The 26948-nt window shown below is 36.3% G+C and overlaps 1 protein-coding gene across 2 annotated transcripts in view; it reads right to left on the bottom strand.

The window, feature by feature from the left end:
• Positions 1-26005, bottom strand: part of col5a1 (procollagen, type V, alpha 1) — a 108795-nt gene extending 82790 nt beyond the window's left edge. For both annotated transcript variants that reach the window (XM_048166198.1, XM_048166199.1), the window contains exon 1: positions 25627-26005. In XM_048166198.1, the coding sequence (XP_048022155.1) occupies positions 25627-25729 (103 nt within the window). In that variant the 5' untranslated portion in view covers positions 25730-26005. The remainder of the gene's footprint in view (positions 1-25626) is intronic.
• Between the last annotated feature and the right edge of the window lie 943 nt (positions 26006-26948).

Raw genomic sequence — 26948 nt, 5'->3', positions numbered from 1 at the left:
TGCATATATTTCTTAAATTTATACATGTATGTGTGTGTATTTATATATACATAATTATTATACACAGAACACACGCATATATTTCGTAAACAGAGACTTTTATTTTGCAAACGATTAATCGTGATTAATCGTTGCACATCCCTAAATCTAAACTCATGCAACTGATCTAAATAGCAATATTACAAACTTAATTCAAATTTGGCAAATGGACACAGAACAATATAATACTTCAAAGACTTTCATTTCAGATCAGTTGATTTTAGCCAAGATTAAGTCACATCAATTGTAATCTGCTTATTTTGGCACACGGCAAATCTCTTGTATTTCACTTCGGTAAGCGGCTGATATGAGCATAAATGTAATATCAACAGACAAGTTTATGTATATACACACACACACACACACATTTTCACTGCCTGAGGAATTTGATAGTACACATCATCACGAACGGCGCACTATAATCAGAGATGTGCATTTGTTTTAGGCATACATACTAAAATTATACAGCTACAGCGGTAATTAAACTGATTACACTATAATGACATTCTTCTTAGCACCTGTGGGAACTGCTGAGACAGACGGAGGCGTCAGAGATGCGAATCACTGAACCACGCTGAGGTTCTCTGGTTAGCCAAAGCTTTTCAGCAGTTCCTGTCAAAGTAGCAATGAGGTTTTCTAAGGTAAAACACAACGCTATGGTTTAACGATAAGGGAATGCTCCAAGGGCTTCCCCAAAATGAGCTGTTTTATAGATAGCTCTTAAAATGACACACTTTAACCGCTCGATGATAATGTGGTGTGTCAGTCAAAAAATCTTAATTTAGACAGCAGATTACATATCGTTATCATTTAACCGACTATGGGAAATAAAAGCATGCCTGAAGTTTACAGTCACGGAAGATGCTTTGTAAAACGTGTGTGATCGCATACTAGCAAATTAGGTGGTTAGCTATGAATAAATGTGGTAATAGTTGCAAATATGAAGGATTGTCACACATCTACTGCACATAAAAGACCGAACGCTTGGCTATAGTGTGTATATAATGAACTATCCCTCATGTAAACAGGCCCAGATGCTGCTAGAATCAACATTTCGCTCCGCGCTGGAGGAGAAAACTTGAGCGCTTGCAGGAAGAGCTAATATTTACCTCAATAAGCATTAGCTACGGGTCAAACTTTCACAAGAGTATATATATGTTTTCTTAAGGATGTTTAGGGGAAAAGCTGTAAATGGAGGCGATGTTACAGCTGTTTTTCCACACAAGCACCTCCGTCCACCAGCTCTAGACCCACAGTAGGGAATCAAGACCTGCAAACACAGTGTGACCCAGTAACCCACTTACAGTCCAGCATTAAAAAATAGACATGAGAACTCCATTAGACAGCACAAGAAATACCAACACTCTTACAAATAATGCAGTAGTTTTTTGTAGCACATTTTTGCTGTATGGTTATCTAAAGATTAAAAATGTTGATTATAGGTGCTTCGGATCGGTTTGGGGTCGGTAAGATTTTTTAAATGTTTTTTAATTAAGTCTTATGCTTACTTATACCAAGGCTGCATTTATTTGATCAAAAATACAGTAAATATTATGAAACATTATTATAATGTAAAATAACTGTTTTCTATGTGAATATGAAGAGTTTGGTTCCAAAACGCGATAAACGCCATTTTCAAAAAAATCGAGTTTCCGCCAAAATCAGTATTGTATATGGTCAGTATTGAAAAGTCATTTATTAATTTTGCGCAAAATGCGATATCCGTCGTGTTATTCTGTCATGTTCCCTCCCTTTCTTTCCAAAATGCGACAAACGCCAGTCTCCTTTTTCTCCAAAACGCGATATATCCTCTCTCAACCAATCACAGCGCACCATTCCACCCACTGTAAACATTGAAGGCTTTTTAAAAAGCCGATTTTAATAACAATGTACTTGGCAAATGTGTTTATTTAACAGTGCGGTGGCGCAAGATACTCTTTAATCGGTAATGACAAATAATTTATAACATTAACAAGATGACCCGTTGAATTCATTTTGGGAGCGACGGCTGAATGTATTTTTAGTAAAATGTCTGTACATAAGATAAATATTGGCAAAGTTTAGACTCTGTCATATATGTGTGAATCAACTTACTTTGTTGTGTATTTTCAATTTGAAAAATAACTTTTATATTGATGGATTAATTGCATTTTGAAAAAAAAGTATCATGGATTTATTGCATTTTGGGGGAAAAAAATAACATGTTTTTATAATAAACTTTTTAAAATCAAAATGTAGATTTGAACTTTTAATGTTTTTATAACCAAAAGATGCTATGTGAAAGTTTGAAACAGAAAATAGTGGTTTTCATCTTGCCACTTTCTTGGTAAAGAAAACACCTTTTTACTCAAATTAATCAAAATGGAATTATTGCGTTTTGGAACCAAACTCTTCATATATTTTAAAATGTAATTTATTCCTGTGATCGAAGCTGAATTTTCAGCATCATTACTCCAGACTTCAGTGTCACATGATCCTTCAGAAATCATTCTAATATGATGATTTACTGCTAAAAAAAAAAAAAAAAATTCTTATTATTATTATCCAAGTTGAACAGATTTTTGTGAAAACCATAATACAAATTTTTTTAGAATTCTTTGATGAATAGGAATGTTTACGGAAGAGGATTAGAGCCAAGCAATAATAAAAATATAAAACCATCTCGAGATTAAAGTTGTTAAATTTCGAGAAAAAAAATAAAGTTGTTAAATTACGAAAACAAATTCGTTAAATTATGAGAAAAATTTTGTTAAATTTCGAGAAAAAAGTCGAGATAAAATGTTGAGAATAAAGTCATTAAATTATGAGAAAAAAGTTGTTAAATTACAAGAACAAATTCGTTAAATTATGAGAAAAACGTTGTTAAATTACGAGAAAAAAGTCGAGATAAAATGTTGAGAATAAACTCATTAAATTATGAGAAAAAAGTTGTTAAATTACGAGAACAAATTCATAAATTATGAGAAAAATGTCGTTAAATTTCGAGAAAAAAGTCGAGATAAAATGTTGAGAATAAACTCGTTAAATTACGAGAAAAAACTTGTTAAATTACGAGAACAAATTCGTTAAATTATGAGAAAAATGTTGTTAAATTTCGAGAAAAAAGTCGAGATAAAATGTTGAGAATAAAGTCATTAAATTATGAGAAAAAAGTTGTTAAATTACAAGAACAAATTCGTTAAATTATGAGAAAAATTTTGTTAAATTTCGAGAAAAAAGTCGAGATAAAATGTTGAGAATAAACTCATTAAATTATGAGAAAAAAGTTGTTAAATTACGAGAACAAATTCGTTAAATTATGAGAAAAATGTTGTTAAATTTCGAGAAAAAAGTCGAGATAAAATGTTGAGAATAAAGTCATTAAATTATGAGAAAAAAGTAGTTAAATTACAAGAACAAATTCGTTAAATTATGAGAAAAATGTTGTTAAATTTCGAGAAAAAAGTTGAGATAAAATGTTGAGAATAAACTCATTAAATTATGAGAAAAAAGTTGTTAAATTACGAGAACAAATTCGTTAAATTATGAGAAAAATGTCATTAAATTTAGAGAAAAAAGTCGAGATAAAATGTTGAGAATAAAGACATTAAATTACGAGAAAAAACTTGTTAAATTACGAGAACAAATTCGTTAAATTATGAGAAAAATGTCGTTAAATTTCGAGAAAAAAGTCGAGATAAAATGTTGAGAATAAACTCATTAAATTGTGAGAAAAAAGTAGTTAAATTACAAGAACAAATTTGTTAAATTACGAATTTGTTCTCATAATTTAACGAGTTTTTTCTCAAAATTTAACAACTTTAATCTCGAGATGGTTTTATTTTTTTGTTATTGCTTGGCCCTTGGTCCTCTTCCATAAATGTTCAAAAGAACAGCATTTATTTGAAATAGAAATATTTTGTAACATTATAAATTAATTTACTGTCACTTTTTATCAATATAATGCATCCTTGCAAAAAAGTATTGCCCCTTCCTGACCCCAAATATTTGAACTATAGTGTAAATAATATAAATATCTTCAAAAATGAATTCTCAGCAGAAATACAAATCACTAGAACAAACAAAGATTTATTCAACAGATAGTTCTGGTTTTAGTTCTGATTGGATGTTCAAAGCTGATGTAAATTCTACATTACATTAATGCAGCAAATTGCAATAAACAGCCTAGAGGTACAGAACAGAACTAAACTTTATTACCATACCTGCCAGACAATTATGATCGTTATAAATACATTAAAAAATGTACTAAACATTGGTGCCTTTTATTTCTTTTGCCACAATTTAAAAAAGCAAAAAGGGCCACTAGAAGCAGTGCATTATAGCGATTTTACAACAGTTTTAGGTCTTAAAATCACCACTTACTACAGTAAAAAAAAATCACGGTAGCATGCTGTTTCAGGTGTATTCCTTATTTACTGAACCAGATATAGGATTGTGTACATGTATGTGGTGTTATTCTGTTCTCAGTTATGTGCCAGGTGTGTGTACTCTGTCAGTTTTTTACCCGTTCAGGTTACTTGTGTACATATTTAAGCTGTAAGTGAACATGATGTTTTACAACATACTTCACAGCTCTGGTTGAGTGGAATCTATCAACATCCTGTAAAATGTCATGTTTAAAATCAGCCACACATACAGGACCTGCTCAGGTGAAGCACTCGGGTTCACCTTACAACCACTCAGCAGGAGTGTTTACACTGTGTGTGTGTGTTTACCCTCCTAAAGAGGCGTCCCAGAGGAACAGAAACATCACCTGTTGAGATTTACTCAGTCACCGCAGTATTTCCCTCTGCAAACACCCCACAGACCACAGCTCAGGTGTGTGTAAACATTCCCATTCACGACTTATTAGGAGCAAGAATTGCTTTTCCTAAACATCGGCTGCCACACACACATTTCCTGAGATTATTATACTCAGATAAAAATGTCTGCAATTAAAATACACAGGAAATAAGCATAAATCAAATGAACATGACTAATCTCTCCATCTCTCTGAGAATTAAACGTGTTGGGTTTCAGTGCCAACTTTTAATTACATATCGACAGCAAAACAGATGCCACACACACGCACACACTGCCAAACATAAACACATCAAAACAACCTCATCCAAAACCACACAACTCACTAAATACACACTGCTTAACTTACTGCACAACACACACATACACAACTACTCCTGTTCTCAGAGATCTGACACTATTTTAGACAGCTGACCGAGATATAGATGTTAAAAGCTAAACAGTTAGTGACTTGCTGCTCTAAAATGTTAAAATCAGCTGTAAAACACAAGTATGATGAAGAACTTTGGGTAAATATGCATAATATAAACCCTAACTCAAGAAACAGCGAGCTCAGCTGAACATGCCTGAGCTTTAACTCAACTCTTTAACACCAAACAGCCCAGTTGAGTTTATAACAGTTCAAAACTTGAGTGTTTGATCACATTATAAATGTTTAAGCTTTTCAACAGCTTATTAAACCAAATCATACTGAATTAAGGAGCTTTACTGTAATGCTAATACTAGATTTGAATTTCCTGAGGAAAATAACACCGCTTCCAGAGCAGCAAAAATAATGTCTGTCTGTTTTATTTTTTTTTTAGTTTGTATAAATGAAATGTCACTGAGGTTAAAAAGATGTAAGATAGAAAAGACATAACACAATTCTATATGCAAAAAAATACAAGAAAGTTTTCAAATATTATATACCAATAAAAGGTTTAGGTTTAGTAAGAATTTTTTAATGTTTTTGAAAGAAGTCTCTTATGCTCATCAAGAGCATAATGTTTTTTATCAAAAAAACAGTAATATTGTGAAATATTGCAATTTAAAATAGCTGTTTTCTATATGAATATATTAATATAATAAATGTAATTTATTCCTGTGATCAAAGCTGAATTTATAGCATCATTACTCCAGTCTTCAGTGTCACATGATCCTTCAGAAATCATTCTAATATGCTGATTTGCTGCTCAAGAATAATTTCTGATTATTATCAATGTTTAAAACAGTTGTGTTATACAATTTTTTTGTGATAACCATGATACATTTTTTACCCTAGAAACATGAAATAGATATGTCTTTACTGTCAATTTTGATCAGTTCAATGCAGTCAATTCCTTGCTGAATACTTTGCAAAGTATTAATTTCTTTAAAACTCTTACTGACCAATCATTTTGAATTGTAATGTATACACATTAATATTATTTACAGATTGTGAACACAGTGAACATGGCCTATGGGAGATTTTTTTTTTTAATTTTTTGAATGTAGGATATAAATTTTACCCCCCAACCTTCATTAATAATTTCATTAATAATTTCATTGAAATTCATTAATAATTTCAACCTATATGTGCTTTAGAAAGCACATATAGGTTGAAATTATTAATGAAGTTTGAATGACTTTCTGTACCTTAAAGTTGCCGTGTGTAATTTCTGTTCTACTAAAACTCTTTAGTGGTTAACCTCTAATTAAGGATGGGTAATTAACAACAAACTGATCACATGATCACAAGCCTGGATCTCCATCACAGCATCATGAGAATCAAACAAATGTTCAATATTCAGTCAAGCCACCTTTATTTATATAGTGCTTTATACTGTACAATACAGATTGTTTCAAAGCAGCTTTATAGTGATAAACAGGAAAACAACGATTCAGTGATGCAAACAGAATTCAATTCAACTGTAAGCAGCTCTAAAAAGACAAAAGTAAAGACTCAGTTGAAATCAGTTCATTTCAGTGATTCAGCACAGAACCAAGTTTGCTTTCAGCAGTGGGCGGCCAATGAGATTCAGCTATGTTGGGGTCACTGAGGTCGTTCTGTATAAAATGAATCATCATTTTGACCTCCACTTCAGCATGACATGCAAATACTTCCAATATGCAAGCAGGGTTTGGAAACAATTTGGACCTTCCTCACTGGAGTTGGCTGAGTCCAGTTGTGCAGCTGCTCTTGAACACACAATCATGTGGCAGAGAAACTAGCAAACACACACCGGAAGGTGAATGGAGGAGACACAGGAAGACTGTTGGCAAGATGAGTTCTCTCTCTTTCTCTCTGTTCCCATCATGAGATAGTGACCAGACTGACTAATTATTATTAAATCGCAAAACAACAGGAAATGGACAAGATAAGAGAACGACATGCACATATTTATTTGACATAAAACATCCAAGTTAATGCAGTTATATTTTTACCGAACCCCAAGTACCATCACTACAACAATCACATAGACACACAGAATACACACTAGAAACTGCATATGAACATGCTACACTGTCAGAAAAAGGTACGGTGCTTGTCACTCAGGCAGTACCCTAAGGTACAAAGGTAAAATGGTACTAATATGTACCTTTAAAGTACTAATACATACCTTTAAGGTACTAATGTGCACCATTTAGGAGTAAGTAGGTACAAAGATGTACCTTTCCACTTTTGTACCATAGGGTACTGGCCCAGTGGCAAGCACCATACCTTTTTTTCTGACAATCACTCAGCTGCATAGAAACACCCTGGCAACCACCCATAACACCCTACCACAGGCAAGTTTGCATATAATATACTGTATATGTTAATTATTAGGGATGTCTCCAAAGCCTAATTCCGAATTCAGAAAGTCACGGAAAATGAATAACCCATTCTACGGAGCCCCTAAAGGGACATGGTTAGGCTTGCTGCAGCAGTCGGTTACAGGATGATGGTGGAGGATTTGGTGCACAGCAGATCATGAGCGACAAATATCTTATCTTATAAAACGTGTGGTCAGTACCAAAGCTCCCTATACACCAGGGGTAGGCAAGTTCGGTCCTAGAGAGCCGCTGTCCTACAGAGTTTAGCTCCAACCCTGAAAAAAAACCTTCAGCTGCCTATAGCCTCAGTAATCCTGAAGAGCTTGATTAGCTTGTTCAGATGTTTGATTAAGGTTGGAGCTAAACTCAGCAGGACAGCGGCTCTCTAGGACCCCTGCTATACACAGAGTGCACGTGATTGCAAATTCGAAAGTAAAAGTAAAAAGTGATTTCAATACCCCACATATTGATAGAGGCTCCCTGACGCCCGCAAATTATATACAGTATAATTCCCCAACAATATAATTGTGAGAGAATGCACAAGCATTGAAATATATTTTTTCCTCCCATCTCATATTTTTTTCCATCACCATGTCCCTTTAGTGGCCGGCCACCGTCAGCATTTTCACAAAACTTTCATTGGTAAGTTTCATAAAAAAGCAACATTTTGAAGCAATGCTTTTATCACTTTTTTCTGCTTCTTCTTCACCTGTGTTTTGATACAGAGATTCGGTACTTTTTCAGAAGACGCTTAATAGCACCCCCTACCGTATAACAGTGAAAACAGAGATTGCTGGAAAATCAGTGGTGGATTGACAGAATTTTCCAGCATTGTCTCCGCTGTTGTCTCATAAATGATGTAAAATTCCATCAATGGTGGGGAAAAAATTTGTATTTTGAGTACCAATAGGTGAGCTAAACCTCACAAAATCTCCCAAAACCTCCTTTTGGGGATGTCCTTATTTGCAAAAATTGCCTAAAAGTAAATACAGTTTTTTATTTATTGTAAAATGGCAGACAGTTTTCTGGTGGTGTTAGGGTGTGGGTTAGGTTTAGGTTATAGCATTTATAACTAGCTGGGTATAAAAACAATAGAAGTCTGTGCAATGTCCCCATTTAGATAACAAAGTAAATGAGCGCGTGTCTGTCTGTCTCTCTCAGAAACACACACACACAGATAACACACTGTCTGTGAGATGGAAAAATTGACTCAACACAAGATCAGCACTTTAAACACAACCAAACTTCTCGCTCTCCTTCTTATTTCGCAAACATTCACAAACCGTATACAAAAAAATATATATTTTCCTAACTTTTGGCATCTCACTGTTGTATAGTAACTCAACATTTTCACGGTTTCCACAAAAATATTAGGCAGCACGATGTATTTAACATTGAAGACTAGAGTAATGATGCTGAAAATTCAGCTTTGCTCACAGGATTAAATTACATTTTAAAATATATTCAGAAAAAAAGTATTTTTAAACTGTGATAATTTTCACAGTATTACCATTTCTACTGTATTTTTGATCAAATAGCCTAAATGTAGCCTTGGAGAGCAGAAGTGACTTCTTTCATAAAGTGACTTCATCCACAAAATAATACAGAAAGGGTCTAGAATAAGTTGTGACATTTACCAGCAGGGGCAAACTGGGCCATGCTAACCAGCTAAACCTTTATCCAGATGGAATCACATGACTCATTACTGTTAATGAACCGCTAAGGTAACCTATTTAGCTTTATATAGAACAGTACTTAACATTAAATGTATTAAAAATATTACTATATTAATACTATTAACACAAATAGTCACAACTAGTAGAATAAATTTCCCACAATGCAACATTAACCCACAGACCAGAAATGGTTTGAGTTCCTTTACCAAACGTAATATCTAAAGCACATCTGGAGCAAGTGAAACGTCTCTGTTCTGTGGATTTTGCACCAAGACAGGTTTCGAATGTTCTAGGATGCCTAGAATGTGCCATATATCAGAAACACATGTTGCATTCAAATACAAAACCACATCAGACCGCAATGATGGAGAAATTACTCATATGCGCAACCACTTTGGATGAATCCATGAAAATCTGACCTTAAATAACCTTAAAAAACGTGTCAATCACTGATTTAAATCACACTGTGATGTCATTGTTAATACAGTGGCATTTGATTCTGACACATTTGAGAGGTTTGGAAGCATGTCAGGAAAATGTAAGATCTGTGAAGCAATAACTTCGGAGAAAGAAAGACTTGCATGCATAAGACAACAGTTTAAAGGCTCTTTCTGAAATTCATCCCTCATGTTCAAAGCCGCAGGGCGACACTGAGTGTCTGTGTGTTTTGAGGGGCAGCAGCACAGATTTTCTGCCCATTTGCAACCCTAGCTAGGACATGGCTAGGTGGTTCCTAAGGTATTCTGATCAGGTAGCACGTTGATATGACATTCTGAGTGCATTGCTATCCTAACGCTAAGCTGTTCTGAGAGGTTTCAGGAGGCCGGTGCTGACAGTTTAATGATAGGTCAATCTGAGTGATTGACAGCTCCTCAACCAACAGCAGCAAATCAAGCGGGAGGAGCGGCCTGTGGCTGCACGGATGGTGATGGCCATCTATATTACGACCTCACTTCTTCCGTATGCAGGAGGTCACTGTCCAACAACTGACCTTTGACCTGGACAGAGCTGTAACGAGCAGGATGGCAGGGTTCTGAGGGCTAAAGGGTAAAACTGCAAGTATGCCGACCAGGTGCTTTGAGCTTCTTACGTGGCTTAAAGGGATAGTTCACCCACAAATGAAAATTGTCCCATGATTTACTCACCCTCCCTCAAGCCATCCTATATATGACTATCTTCTTTCAGATGAATACAATCGGAGATATATTAAAAAATAACCTTGGTCCTCTAAGCTTTATAATGGTTGTGAAGGTGGGGGGGGGGCATATTTTGAAGCCAAAAAAAAAATGCATCCATCCATCCATCATAAAAGTAATCCATACAGCACCAGGGGGTTAATAAAGGTCTTTTTATATTTGTTTGAACCACGAGAGGCATCTAAGATTTACGCAGTATGTGTACAGTCAGAAGCTAGTTATTTTAGTTTATAAAGATTTAAATATGGATATTTTTCTTACAAAAACACATTGCTTTGCTTCAAAAGGTCTTTATTAACCCCGTGGAGCCGTATGGAATGGGGTTTCTTCAAAATCTGGCACCCCCTTCACTACCATTATAAAGCTTGGAAGAGCAAGGATACTTTTAAATATATCTCTGATTGTGTTCATCTGAAAGAAGATAGTCATATACACCTAGGATGGCTTGAGGGTGAGTAAATCATGGGATAATTTTCATTTTTGGGTGAACTATCCCTTTAAGTACGCAATTAGACCATTATAATTTTTTTTCTTCTCTCTCTCTCTCTCTCTCTCTCTCTCTTTCAGTGGGCTTTTTGAAGTGCACTATAATGCTATGTCTGGTTTGGTGGTTTGGTTAGACTGTGTGGTGTTCTGGTTTCCACTAACTAGAGCAGCAATCAACAACCGACTGATTCAGCAAAATCTATTTCATCTGTCTGCATCATTCACAACACTTTTCATCGTTTTTTATTGTCTATTAAAGTTAAAACAGCTTCTCTTTCAGCAAAGAGTGTGTAAAGACTTTCCATGTTAAATGGCTCACGTTCTCTGACTGAATCGCTGGCTGGTGTTCAGCGTGTGCATTAGACACTGGAAACGGTGACTCATGTGCTGCTGTACCACAACCCAATCACACACACAATTCATATACAAATGCATCCAATTCCTTCAGCACACGCAGGAACAACTGCACACTTAGGGTGTTTTCACACATAGTTCGTTTAACCCTTTCAAACGCTCTCGGAGCGTTTCAGCGTGTACATGTGAACAAACCAAGTGATCTCAGACGACCCCCCCTAAAGGACCCAAAAGCAAACCGTACTCAGACCACCTTTGGAGTACATTTCGTTTGTTGGTCCGCTTGTGGTTTGATTGCTTCGTGATATGTGAAAGCATCGCTTTCCGTTTCGTTTCAACAAGTGTACCTTCAGGCTCGCCATTCCCGCTGTTCCATCTTTTCAGTCATTACTGACAACAAGGTCTGATCGCATTCCAGGGGGAATGCTTAATACATTTGCGATATAAAATAAATATCGCATACCTTTGTTACACTTAATATAAACTACTAATGATCACTAGCAGCATGTAATCTTGGTTAATGTTAATATTTACTAACCCATTACGTTTATATTTCATGTAGCCCTAGTAAGTTCCATAGGATTTTTGTATGCATAGAAAAAGTTGGCAATATTCAGCCACTATTTTGTTATGATACCTAAAATAATTACCAAAGGTAATTAATAGAACCTTATTGTGAAGTGTTATTATTGTTATTTTTCTGGGCGACAAAAGATTTACAGCAGACATGAAGATTATACTACCAAATGAGGTTGATTAGGTTGAGCCAGTCATGTGATGTGATAAACTTGAGATAAGCCTGAGTTCTTATGTAAGTGTGTGTGAACAAGAAAGGGTGTGAGATCACTTCAATGCTGAAGAGGACCCATCTCTTTTGAGTCCACTAGATTGTGAACACCAAAAGGACTGAGGTCACTTTTGGCTGATTCCCTTTCTGATTCACTTTAAGTGAACTGGGTTTGGTTCTTTTAAAATGAACTATATGTGAAAACACCCTTAGAAGAGAGCGGCATACATCCCTTCCATGAAATCAAGCACACATTTATTACAAAAGAAACACGCATGTTAAAAGCATCAAAAAACCAACTACAGTTTCATCCAGCCCCATGCTAAGATCAAAGCAGAACAAAACTCCAGCACAACCCTGACAAATGAAGTACTGAGATGGTACCATGATACAATGACAGTATCAGATGGAAATACTGTGGTGTTTTGATTTAAATCATGTTACTAATATGTACCATGGTATTTCAAATGCATACTATGGTACATGATATAATAATGGCATTATGTTCAAAAACATGGTATTATCATAGTACACTTCCAAAAAAACACAGTATAAATATATGGTATTATCATGGTAAATGTGCAAAGAAATCATGGTATAATTATGGTACATGTATAAAAAAACAAAAAAAAAAACACAGTATTAACATGGTACCATGTACAAAAAACAAGGTATTACCAGGGTAACGTACAAATATATGGTATTATCATCGTAAATGTCCAAAGAAATAAGTGTATAATCATAGTATATGTAAAAAAAGAAATCAAGGTATTAACATGGTACCATGTACAAAAAACAAGGTATCACCAGAGTAATGTACAAATTGTATTATCATGGTAAATGTCCAAAGAAATCAGTGTATAATCATGGTTCATGTAAAAAAAAAAACAATATTAACATGGTACTATGTACAAAAAACAAGGTATTACCAGGGTCATGTACAAATATATGACCTTATCATGGTAAATGTCCAAAAAGCATAGTATTGCTATGGTAAATGTAAAAAAGCAGTATTATCATGATAAATGCCAAAAATGCATGGTATTATCATGGTACATATATGAAAACAGTATTACCATTGTACCATGTACAAAACAATATGTTAATACCATGGTAAATGTCCAAAAAGCATGGTATAATCATGGAAAAATAATGAATTAAGAATGGATGCATGCAGAATTAGCATAATAGCATGCACAAAAAACAAGGTATGTTCAAAAAAAACATAGTTTAACCAGGGTAATATACAAAAAATACCAAAAAAATCTTGTAGAAAAACACGGTAATACCATAGTACTGTAATTTTTCATTTAACTCTAATAAAATTGCATTTTATGTTTATATTCTGTTGCAATAATATCTGCACTATAAAATCAAAATCTTAAATCTGAAAATCATAAAACAGCTCATCACAGTTTCTTTAAAATGACTTCAATCACATGTGAGACGACATACTATTGTACATATGGTATCGCCAGATTATTACAACTCTGGAACAAAAGCCTCTCTGTCCTGCACTGAAGCATGAGTGAAGTGTGTGTGTGTGTGTGTGTTTAATTCTTTCTGGAGAGAGTTGAACGTTTCTGTGGTTTTTGTGGCCAGTTCATAATGTGCTACTGCAGAGAGACAGACAGAGAGAGAGAGACATTGAGAGAGAGAGAGAGACTATTTTATATTCTCAGTATGAGGCCAGTGGAAGGAATGTCAGCTTTCCGCACACCGCTCCAGAATCCTAAAGTTCTTCTCACATGTCTGGACCTGCAGGGTTCCCTAAACATCTCATGAATAACCCAGTGAACAATATTAATCCCTCATTACTGACTCCACATAACGGCAACCCAGGAAAACCTGCAAGTATCCACAGAACACAAAAGCGTCCAATAGCATGAGCATATTCCAGGTGCGCAGGGTCAAGAAGGAGCTGCTGATGTCATTGTACTGTATTCTACTGGATCTACATGTTGAACAGCATAAAACTCACTCGCTATAGTATTTTTGCATTTTATGTGCACTAGATATGACACATAATTTGTCAATACCATAAAATTGTCAAAATTACAGCCAATGATAAAATAAAATAAAATAAAATAAGGTGCATATGATGTCACCTCTAAGATGTAAAATAAAATAAAAAATAAATTAAATTTGGGTAAACATGATGATCGCCTCAATGATGTAAAAAAATAAAAAAATAAAATAAAATAAAATGTGCATGATGATCACCACTAAGAACTAAAATTCAAATAAAATATGTAAAATAAAACACGATTTATTGGTCCATCTCATTGGTCCACAAATAATATATATTGTACACACACACAGGGATGTGTGTGGTTGATTGAGATGCACAGTATAGTAAAGCTTTGTAAAAACACACACACACACACACACACACACGTGAGAGAGTCAAGCACGTAACCTTTAGCATACTGCTCAAATGAAGCATTACAGGACCAACTGCTGCCCTCAAGTGATTCCTCATCCACAGGATAATGAAAACCTTATGAAAGCTCAAAGAGGCTTTGAAAGCTCATGTGTACTGACCCTTACAAACATTAACCATAGTCATAGTTTCCTTAAAAATACCATAATTACTACAGTTATTGTTCCTACAATTATGGTAAACTGGTATTTGTGACTACTGGCATATGAAAATATACAGAACAACAGACAGATTCTGCAAACATCTTACCCTGTTAGAAAGAGGTCCCTTTATCTTGCAATAACAATAGTACAGTAACTATAGTATTTTAACAGAAACTATGGCTATAATAGTATATTTTAGTGAGCAAACAAAAAAAATTGTGGGTCATTATTTGGACGAGGGATCCAAGCATCTGATGTTTTGTAGTGATGTGAACATCTGTGGCATTTCTGAGGCATAATGAAACTATTTGTCACACAAAAAGTCTCTTCTTTCCATGAGATGGAAAGATAGATCAGCAGTCACTCACATAAAACCCAATAAAGAGCAAGAGCAAGCATGTGTTTGGTCATAAACCCTGGGCAATCCCATAATTCCCTTTTTCAGGGTCATGAATGTGGCATGTGAGATATGTGGGTTCTTAATTGCCACAACAGAGGTCACCACACACACACACACACACACACACGCCTAAACACACAGTCATAGTCAAGAACAAGCATCTCAGTAACGGGGCGTTCATAATGGCAGAAGTTTACAGAGACGAACCGACAGGAAGTCACTGCTTGTCATAGTTGGCAATTTGCGTGACGAGTGACAGAGTCTGATGGCCATGCAACAAACCTGATCAGAGTTTAACTTTATGCAAATGCAACTCGATGACAGGACTACCAATACATATAATTTTGAAAAATTATATGTGGAAATCCATGTCAGAAATCATTGCCATTCATATGAATCTGTTATAATAACCTATTTGTGATCATATTTTCAAATGATAACATCGCACAGCAAAAGAAAAAAACTATATATATATATATATATATATATATATATATATATATATATATATATATATATATATATATATACAGTACAGTCCAAAAGTTTGGAACCACTAAGATTTTTAATGTTTTTAAAAGAAGTTTCGTCTGCTCACCAAGGCTACATTTATTTAATTAAAAATACAGTAAAAAACAGTAATATTGTGAAATATTATTACAATTTAAAATAACTGTTTTCTATTTGAATATATTTCACAAAGTAATTTATTCCTGTGATGGCAAAGCTGAATTTTCAGCATCATAACTCCAGTCTTCAGTGTCACATAATCCTTCAGAAATCATTCTAATATGCTGATTTGCTGCTCAAGAAACATTTAATGTGTACAATTGTACAAAATATTTGTGTACAATATTTTTTTTCAGGATTATTTGATGAATAGAAAGTTCAAAAGAACAGTGTTTATCTGAAATCTAATCTTTTGTAACATTATAAATGTCTTTACTGCCACTTTTGATTGATTTAATGCATCCTTGCTGAATAAAAGTATTAATTTCTTTAATTTCTTTTCAAAAAAATAAAAATAAAAATTCTTACTGACCCCAAACTTTTGAACGGTAGTGTATAATGCTACAGAAGCTTTGTATTTCAGATAAATGCTGTTCTTTTGAACTTTCTATTCATCAAGGAATCCTGAAAAAAAAGTACACAACTGTTTTCAACATTGAAAATAATCATAAATGTTTATTGAGCAGCAAATCAGCATATTAGAATGATTTCTGAAGGATCATGTGACACTGAAGACTGGAGTAACGATGCTGAAAATTCAGCTTTGCATCACAGGAATAAATTGCTTTGTCAAATATATTTAAATAGTACACAGTTATTTTAAATTGTAATAATATTTCACAATATTACTGTTTTTTACTGTATTTTTAATTAAATAAATGTAGCCTTGTTAAGCAGACGAAACTTTTTTTAAAAACATTAAAAATCTTAGTGGTTCCAAACTTTTGGACTGTACTGTATATATATATATATATTTGGCAAAGTATATTATATTATATTATATTATATTATATTATATTATATTATATTATATTATATTATATTATATTATTATTTAGTCTATACATTTAACATATAATTCATATTTTATAATTAATATAATTAATTAATTAAATTAATTAATATTTTTATTAATTATTAAAGCTGCTTTGATAGTTCTCCTGGGGAAAAATTATTTAAAAAAATTAATTAGAACATTATTTTTTTGCAGCATAAGTCATCTAGTAGGAGGAAGAAAAGAAAAGAAACTTCTCGCCCTCTCTTACAAAAAAGCACAAAAAAGCAATCTCACACAAGCACACATGCATAGACACACAAATAAACAGATATGCATGCATAAACCTGCAAAAAAGAGTCAGGTCAGAGGGTCTGCATGGGCATAACCGCTTAAAGAGCAGGATATGTAGACAAACAAACCGCTTTGTGAATTCGAAGCGCATTTTGCAACCCTCCATACCAACAAACGCACTCGTTTCCTCACTGAGAGGACCATGTATTTTTCTTCTGTCTTAATGAAACAGTATTTTATTCCTCTGCTGTTCCACAGTAAGGGGAGGGGAAAAAACATCTGGAAGACATTTTTTCTTTTTTCCCCCCTCTTTTTTCCTTCTTTTTCTTTGGGATCAGCAGACAGCACAATGACGGCTATAGCTTCCAGATGTGAGAACACAAACTCTCGCTCTCACTCGCTCTTATTTCTCCAATCCCAAATGCCAAGAAATAAAAGAAAACCATCTATGCTGGTCCATCTGTGGCTTTTTGCTCCAAAAACACACATATCCCATGATGCTCTGGGGTGCTCTAGTCATGCTGACACCGAGTTAGCAGCTCTAGTGCAGGTATGTAGGGAATGTTATTTTAGAGGAAGTGTGTGCACATGTGTGAGCTTCATGACAGCCCTGGGGAACCTCAGGATGCCGTAGGGGTGCTTAGAACTCCAGAGAAGTCAGTCTCACACACACACACACACACACACACACACACACACACACACTGACCCCCCCTCCAATTAATCACAACAAAGCCTCAGCAAAGCCCAAACATGGAGTCCGTTTAAAAGCTCTGTGAAAGAGTCCATTCATACAGAACAGAGCAGACAGAAATACAATACTCGAAAACTTCAACTTTCAAACTCTGGGAACCAGAGATCTAAACACACACACGCATGCATGGCAGACAACAATGTGTGTGTGTGTGTGTGTGTGTGTGAGCAGCAGGGGTGGCAGGCTGTATCAAGACCAGGTGTAATCCGAAAGACTAAAACCCCGTCCACCCCCCACAATACTGATACAACTAGATTCACTTTCTGAAGAAAATGTGCACAGAAGCCCATGCAGAACTCTCCACTGCAGTGCTATAAAGTTGCTAAGTTGTTCTGAGAGGTTTAAGAATGTTGCTATGGGATTTCTAGGCTGTTCTATGTGGTAGCTAGGGAGTTGCTATGCAGTGAGAATGTTGCTATGAGGTTTCTAGGGTGTTCTATGTGGTTGCTATGGAGTCACTCTGCAGTTGCAAAGATGCTCTGAGAGGTTTTAGAATGTTGCTATGGGGTTTCTATTGTGTTCTATTTGGTCGTTAGGGAGTTGCTATGCAGTGAGAATGTTGCTATGGGGTTTCTAGGGTGTTATATGTGGTTGCTATGGAGTCACTCTGCAGTTGCAAAGATGCTCTGAGAGGTTTTAGAATGTTGCTATGGGGTTTCTATTGTGTTCTATTTGGTTGTTAGGGAGTTGCTATGCAGTGAGAATGTTGCTATGGGGTTTCTAGGGTGTTATATGTGGTTGCTATGGAGTCACTCTGCAGTTGCAAAGATGCCCGAGAGGTTTTAGAATGTTGCTATGGGGTTTCTATGGTGTGCTATGTGGTTGTTAGGGAGTTGCTATGCAGTTGCTGAGGTGTTCTAAGAGGTTTCAGAACATTGCTATGGGGTTTCTAAAGTGTTCTATGTGATTGTTAGAGAGTTAATATGCAGTTGCTGAGGTGTTCTGAGAGGTTTTAGAATGTTGCTATGGGGTTTCTATGGTGTGCTATGTGGTTGTTAGGGAGTTGCTATGCAGTTGCTGAGGTGTTCTAAGAGGTTTCAGAACATTGCTATGGGGTTTCTAAAGTGTTCTATGTGATTGTTAGAGAGTTAATATGCAGTTGCTGAGGTGTTCTGAGAGGTTTTAGAATGTTGCTATGGGGTTTCTAGGGTCTTCTGTGTGGTTGCTAGAGAGTTGCTATACAGTTGCTGAGGTGTTCTGAGAGGTTTTGGAATGTTGCTATGGGATTTCTAAGGTGTTCTATGTGGTTGTTAGGGAGTTGCTATGCAGCTGCTGAGGTGTTCTGAGAGGTTGTATGACGTTGCTATGGGGTTCTAGGGTGTTCTATGTGGTTGCTTGCTAGAGAGTTAATATGCAGTTATACTGATGTGTTCTGAGAGGTTTAGAATGTTCCTCTGAGGTTTCTAGGGTCTTTTATGTGGTTGCTAGGGAGTTGCTATGCAGTTGTCAAGGTGTTCTGAGAGGTTTCAGAACATTGATGTGTGCTTTCTAAGGTGTTCTATGTGGTTGCTACAGAGTTAATATACATTTGCTGAAGTGTTCTGAAAGGTTTAGAATGCAACTTGCTATGGAGTCACTATGCAGTTGCAAAGATGCTCTGAGAGGTTTCAGAATGTTGCTATGGGGATTCTATGGTGATCTATGTGTTTGTTAGGGAGTTTCTATACAGTGAGAATGTTGCTATGGGGTTTCTAGGGTGTTCTGTGTGGTTGCTATGGGGTCACTCTGCAGTTGCAAAGGTGTTCTGAGAGGTTTCAGAACGTTGCTATGTGGATTCTAGGATCTTCTATGTGGTTGCTAGAGAGTTGCTTTACAGTTTCTGAGGTGTTCTGAGAGGTTTTAGAATGTTGCTATGGGATTTCTAGGGTGTTCTATGTGGTTGCTAGGGAGTTGCTATGCACTTGTTAAGGTGTTCTGAGCTGATTTAGCATGTTGCCATGTGGTTTCTAGGGTGTGCTGGGTGGTTTCTAGGTTGTTGCCAAGTTAAAAGAGCCCACTCACAAGTCTATATGATATTCTGGTCTATAGATATGGTACTTCAAACAAATCATAAGATACTTCTTTCAAAAACATGAAAAATTCATTTCAACCCCAAATGTTTGAACGGTAGTGTATGAGCAAAAATAATAGTTAGGCTTCATTTAACAAGCACATTAACAAGTCACCAACTATGACACATTTTAAGTATAAAACTGCCAAACAGTTTTTAAGTCAGTTTTCACGTCAAAACTGTTTGAAATGTATCCCAACTTTCTCCCTCCACTCAAAGTGATGTGTTTTCCAGACGTTATGTCTCGGGGTGGGGCACTGTAAACCTCTGGGGTGGTCATAATCTGAAGATCACCACCCACAGTATGCCACCTTTAACCCCTGACCCAGTGACCTCATCTCCTGTAGGTCTGCTGTCATTAACTACTATAACTCACTTTCCTTTCTCCCCTCAATCACTTGCTTTTTCACTTTCCCCTTTCTTACTCTGGTATTTTCTCTCTGAAACACGCACAGACCTGAACACCTCTCAACCTCCCTTCTCACTAGAAGATTCGTTTTAGCAATTCATACCATTTGATTCAATGAACTGGTTCAGAAAACGATTCACTGATTCTCACTGAAATAAACATTTTGTTAAATACTGCCGTTAATCATTATTGTTAATAAGTTGTTTCAAATATTGCATTGATTACAAAGAAAAACTTTGTGAAATCAATTGAAAAAAGTAATCTGTTCTATGTATATTTACATTAAATCTTTCCTGTAAATTACTTTTATTTTTAAAAAATCCCATTTGCTATCTCATCTTCAGTATGTCTGATAAAACACTAGTTCAAAATAATGATCCATGAGAAACTATCTGCAGTAATGAAGCAACTCCACTGAACTTTATGTGTTTGAACTCAACAGACATGTGGGTCAGGGTTTAGTCCTGATGTCTGAAAGAGGCAATATCTGTTTTTTATAGTGTGTGAACTGAGACCTTGAAGGTTTCACCAACTATCACCCTCCCAAATGTGGCTTTAGATTGAAGGGAGACTTGAAACACTTTCAATCATAAAACAATGCAACTCTAAAACACACGCTATAAAGCCCAAACCACACAAACCAAGAGGGAAAAAAACGTTACTTCTTCGCTTGGCCTCAAAAACAGCACTGTCTAATACAGTACAAAACACAACATTTCTGTCCTGTGATCCCAAGCTGGACCTCCTACACACTGAAGGCAAGTACAGGGCCAAGGGCTGGTCTGGTCTTACGTAATACACACAATATCATAACTGCTGACACGGTAACTACTGAACTACCATCTATTCGCATACTTCTACTATTAATTTGCAGACTTCTACTAACTTTGAAAAGTACACACTGTGCTCGTAATGAAAAAGTTTGTGCTTTTAAGTATGTAGCAAGCCAGCATTGCAGACAAACATACTAAAATTATGGATTGATACAAATCAAACATTAGCCCAAAAAGCATACACATGCTTTAAACTGGATGTAGTATGTCATCTGAGTACGTGACATACTATTTTCAGCATAAAGTACAATTACTTTTTTATATGACTTGGAATGCACAAATCCTAATCTTGAATACTATGTAATACCATCAGGTGTAGTATGCTATCTGGACACATTTGTCTATGATTTGGGACAGGCTAACTTTATCTTGTATACTATATAAGATCAATTAAAACAGAAGAATACTTCAAAAACCCATTGTAAATAGTATACCATACATTCGCCCCTGAACATATTATAGTTTGAGATGCACTAGTCTTGACAATAGCACGTGAACAGATGCATACTTCAAAACTCCATTGTCAGTACTATGCCATCCAGTCACTTTTGATATACTAATTACAGCATGTGCTAATCCTAATCTTGAACACTATTCAAGATTGAAAGTATGTAAAAACCACACACTAATCTATATCTTGCATACTATGTATGATGTTTAGTATGCACAAAGATGCATACTTCAAAAATCCACTGTAAATACTACACCATTCATTCTCCTAATATTGCAGGCCATATAAGATAGATAGTATGTCAACAGATGCACACTATGACATCCAGTCACTATTGACATATTGACTATTTCCTGCATACTATGATTTAGGATGTTTACTCTTAATCTTGCATATTTATTTAGAAAATCCATCTTAAACAGCATGCCATTCATCCAGGCACCTTTAACATTACATTTTCAACATACCATGATTTGGGATATACTAATTCTAATCGTGCATATTGTACAGGATAGCTAGTATGCAAAAAGGAATTCTGGGAGTTTGATTAGGAGGGAAACCCTTTATCCTTTTCCTCTTGGAACTGGACTGGTAGCTTTTAATAGCCAGAGGAAGACACCGCTTGTTCTGTTAATGGGCCCAACAGAGCCAAAGGCAACACGAATTTGATTTCTTCACAACGTTAATATTCCTCTATGATTCTTACTAAATCAATCGCTAAATGAAGAGTCGGAACAGCTGAAATGGACATCTTGTTTTCATTACACTAGAAACATTTTTGAAAGGCTCCAAGGGTGTGAAATTTTGGCTCCAAACGTTACTAAATTTCTCCTCTGAAGGCTTTAAGGGTCTCCAGAACACAACAACAAGAGTAACCAAAACCAGAAACAACACACGTGGGCAATAAACAATCGTTACGACACGCCATTTGTTAAAAGGCATTCGTTTACTCTCAAAAGTGAAGCACACCCAACAGGCAGAATGAGTGATGCAGGTCTGCCGAGAGTGTTCGTAAAAATCTCATAAAACAGCACTTGTGTGAGTAATAAAGCAGAATAGCCCTGCACAGGAAGTGCGGCAGCATCACCGTTGGCCATTTTTGCCTTTACAAGCTCCTGTCTACTTTGACGTATAAGCTCCCTTGTATCCCACAATGCACTGCTAGTCCCACCATAAACTTTGCTACGACAGCACGTCATTCTCTACCAGCAGATCATATTTGATTAGCCCCGCCCACTGCATGACATCACCCGTCAGACCACGTGTCGTGAAAGCAGTGAGTGTTGCCAACTGACTCAGCTTCGCAGCTCGATGAAGTGCATCCTTGAAAACTTGGGAGTCTGGCTCCAGATCAAATCCACCATCTTTTCTGCATTACCCAGCTACACGTGTACGCTGGAAAAAAAAAAAAAGGCTATACACTACATAGGGATCGTGGCTGTATTCAGAACAGAGCCCAAAGCATTCTAGATCGCGAATGAAACCAAATAACTCATAAATTTCAATCCAATTTGACTCTAATGAGCATCATTCTAGCAGATGCTCTGTGACAGATGTCAAGTCAATGAATCACTCTAATGAATTCCTCCTTGACTCATGCAAACTAAAGTGATTAAGCTGATAAGTGTTCACTGCTCAACACTTAGGATACACTCTTAAAGGGATAGTTTGCCCAAAAATGAAAATTCTGTCATCATTTACTCACCCTCAAGTTGTTCCAAACCTGTATATATTTCTTTGTTCTGCTGAACACAAAAGAAGATATTTGGAAGAATGTTTGTAACCAAGCAGGTCTCGACCCCCATTGACTACCATAGTATTTTTTGCTACTATGGTAGTCAATGTGGGATGAGATCTTCCAAATAAAGAAATGTATAAAGGTTTGGAACCACTTGAGGGTGACTAAATGATGACAGAATTTTCATTTTTGGATGAACTATCCCTTTAAAAATGGAAATAATTGGTTCTCAAGCACAACAAAGAACGCTTTTTTAACAAGAACCACTTCTGACTGTGGTTTTCACACCTTATGACCAATATATTTACACAATTTTTCCAGCCGTTCATGATTATATTACATTTACAAAGAGAAATTTCTAAGAAAGAGCTAAAAAAAAGAAAAAAAAAAAGAAAAATATGCACTATTTTGGAGGTTCCTCAGGTTTTCCATGACCGTGGAAACCTTGATAAGGTTCTTGAGTTGCTATATGGTTCTTTGAAGATTAAAAACGCTCCTGATGTTTCATTATAGGTTCTTCAGATTAGTGTTTTGCATTATGGGTTCTTTAAAGCACCGGTACATGATGGTTTTCAAAAGAACTGGAGAATAAAAAGTTTTTTGTGGATGTTAAAAATCAGATTATGAAACTGTTTGAGGTTCTGATTGGAATCTTGATTTTAAGAGTGTATATATCATTGCTTTAAGTACACATGTTCTTGACCAAAGTTCATGTTCTTTGACCAAAATGTTCTTGTTATAATTAAAACAGCTCAATAATTCCAACACTATATTGAGCAGCCAAGTGGCCATGACCAGACACGAATCTAATCACACATGCAGAGCAGAATTTCCAACCCCCCTTCCCTCAATCCCTCCCCCTCCTTCTCGCCCTCCCTCCAGCCTGGAGAAAGAGAGAGAGAGAGAGAGAGAGAGACAGAGAGAGGGGTACTCCCTGGGACAGGCTGGAGAAACCTGAAGGATGAGAATGAGAGATCATATCCTGTCTGCTTTGGCTCCGTCATTACTGTACAAACCACAGACTTAAGTTCACAACTAATAAAGTCCACACTATCAAATCCGAGTGTGATATACAGATAATGACGGAACACTAAAACCAGATGTCAAACAACTGCAAAGGGGGATATTGATTAAACAGCAAATAAACTCTTGACTTTTAACAAATGCCATTTCAAAATGCATGTGACTTGATGAAAGCATAAACGTTGCTTATAAATATCTCTAAAATAACTGCCGGGTAATTCCTTCTATAAGTGGTTTACGAGATAATTGCGAGCTTCACCTCGAGCATCTCTGATCTACTAGAGAAGACACGCGGCGACTCCACCCTGACCCACTGATGTTCTTCATTACAGACCTCTTCGCTGAGACTAACGTGCATTTATTTACATTTATATATTATTTTTTATCCGTCTTTCGCCAAACAAAAGGAGAGCCAGAGTGATGGGTTCGTTTTTATGAGCCTATGGAAAAACTTAAACTCTCTGTCGCTCTCTCTCTCTCTCTCTCTCTCTCTCTCTCTCCTGGTGTGTTTCTCATCCTGCATATTTTTCCAATTACGTTCTGCAGTCAGCGCGCCTGCTGGAGGAAAACTACTTTCTGCCAGATCCCCTAAAAAGCATCTGAAACATCTTCCAAAAAGTCTACAAATCCCAGTCTAGGTTGTATTGTTTATTGTTTGCGTTGAAAGCGTTTCATATAGTCTGAAATGAAACGGGGTCCTGATGTCGTACACCCCTAAAGATAAACCTTCTTCAATGGTTCTTTGAAGTCCTTGAGATTTTAAAACACTGTATAGGGTTTAGGTTCTTCAGGTCAGCGTATTGGTTCTGGTAAAGCATCAATGGTTTTCAAAAGCAAAACTTGAGAAGGTTCTCCTGTAACATTGATTCCTACTTGAATGTTTATTGTTAAGAATGTAGGAGAACATTTGCAAGTTCCACCAACGACTTTCTATTCTCTAGTTCTTTAAGACTATGCCATCTATGCTGCTTTGAAGATGCCAGAAACCAATATTCTGAAGTGAAGAATCTATCATGCGAAATGCAAAAAGAGCCGAAAAGAACCACTGCTTTTTCACACATGGAATCCTGGAATCCAGATTTCTACTATGAGGTCTTTATTTGCTCATTTGCATAAGAACAGTTGAGTGTTGCACCAACGGGGAGCAGCTTAAACGGGTTTGATGGTACAATAGATGGTGCATCACGATTTCCTCGTGCAGCTGTTTCCTTGCACGGGAAAACTTCTGAGTCCGTTATTCGTTGCTGCTCGAATGCTTCCCTGACGGAAAAAAGTGCAAAACAAAAGTCACGGCCACTGAACTTCGGACGCGAAAATCCCACTCTAGGGCCCCCCATTCCCTCCTCCGGTCATTCCAGTCCCGGAGCGGCGGACTGACCGTGGAATGCGCTCGCGCAAAGAACCGCAGCCCCGGGTGAGCGCGGCCCGCGGCACAAAGTAACAGTTTGGGAACAGCTGATTCGCCGCTTACCTGCGCTGACTCGTGAGGTGACAAACATCAGGAATACTAGGAGTACCGACAGCCGCACCTCCTTAAACCTCCGCTTTACTTTCCATCTGATAGGTGTATCCATGACCACCTGCGCCCGTCCTGACGCGTAGAGTTTGATTATATTATTATGACAACTGCTTGATATCAGGACAGAACCAGTAACCCAACAGTCCCGGAGAGAGAAAGCGCGAGAGCTCTAAGCCTCTCATGCAGCCATACGTTAATAAAGTCCTGCAGGAAAATTCAGTGGATGGATAGATGGATGGATGGGGCACCTCTCTCCCTTCTTTTCCCTTCTGTTCTTTCCTTCCCTTCAGTGCGCTGCAGTGATGCCCCCGTCACTGAAACTTCGCGGAGCCAAAGTGGGAAAAAACTTCATTCACACAGACTGTCAGTCACGAGGCGAGCAGCCAATCGGAGAGCAGTACCAAAAATGCTCGGTTTCTGATTGGTTAGTACTTTGGGTAGGCGGGAAGTTTACAGTGTGGACTTCATTTACTCTCTCTCTTTTTTGTCTGCGAGTTTTTAGTCCATTGCAGACTGTCTTTTAGTATTTTTTTGACTCATCCAATTTGATGGGTGTAGCAGCAGAAAACTTTTTTAGGTCAATCATCCAGTTAAAGGACATTTGATGGCCCTTGTTAAGGTAATATCATAAATAATGTAGAAAGAAAGATGTCTAGTATCATCATTTAATATACCATTTAATATATATATATATAGGCTATATATGTAATTTAAAATGAATTTTGCCAATAATGACAATCTGACTGTACATTATCCTGCTTACAACATGCCTGCTTACCAAATAAATAAACAAATGTACATTAAATACTAGATACCAATCAGAATCAACTAATCCTTATAATGGACCAATGTAAAGCACCTTTAATCACCATTGTGTATAAAATATATAAATAAACTTGCTTTGTCTTACCTTCTCCATGTGAACTATTCTAGCATAGGAACAGCGTTGTGCATGGAAGCCAAGGGTTATTCCGAGTTGTTCCTAAAATTAAAGTTTGCATACTATTTTAAGGCTGAAACGATTCAGGACCTCCTGACGTATGCAACAGCTGGTGCACACAAGGCCACAAGGGTGATGACCTTTTGACATGGGTCCGAATGTATGGAGGGGAAGGGACTCCTGTTCAGGTTACATTTAAAACAAAATGAAGCCAGTTAATTCCCTTGCAAATCAATCAATCAATCAATCAATCAATCATCAATTTTTTTTAATGCATAAATATAGATTTAAAAGTATATTTGATAAAAGAATTGCAGTATCACAATAAACTCAA

Source organism: Megalobrama amblycephala, linkage group LG18 (genome assembly GCF_018812025.1).
Source record: "Megalobrama amblycephala isolate DHTTF-2021 linkage group LG18, ASM1881202v1, whole genome shotgun sequence".
In the NCBI taxonomy this organism is placed as follows: Eukaryota; Metazoa; Chordata; class Actinopteri; order Cypriniformes; family Xenocyprididae; genus Megalobrama; species Megalobrama amblycephala.
The sequence above is the reverse complement of the archived record's forward strand: the minus strand, read 5'-3'. Positions and strand labels throughout refer to the sequence as shown.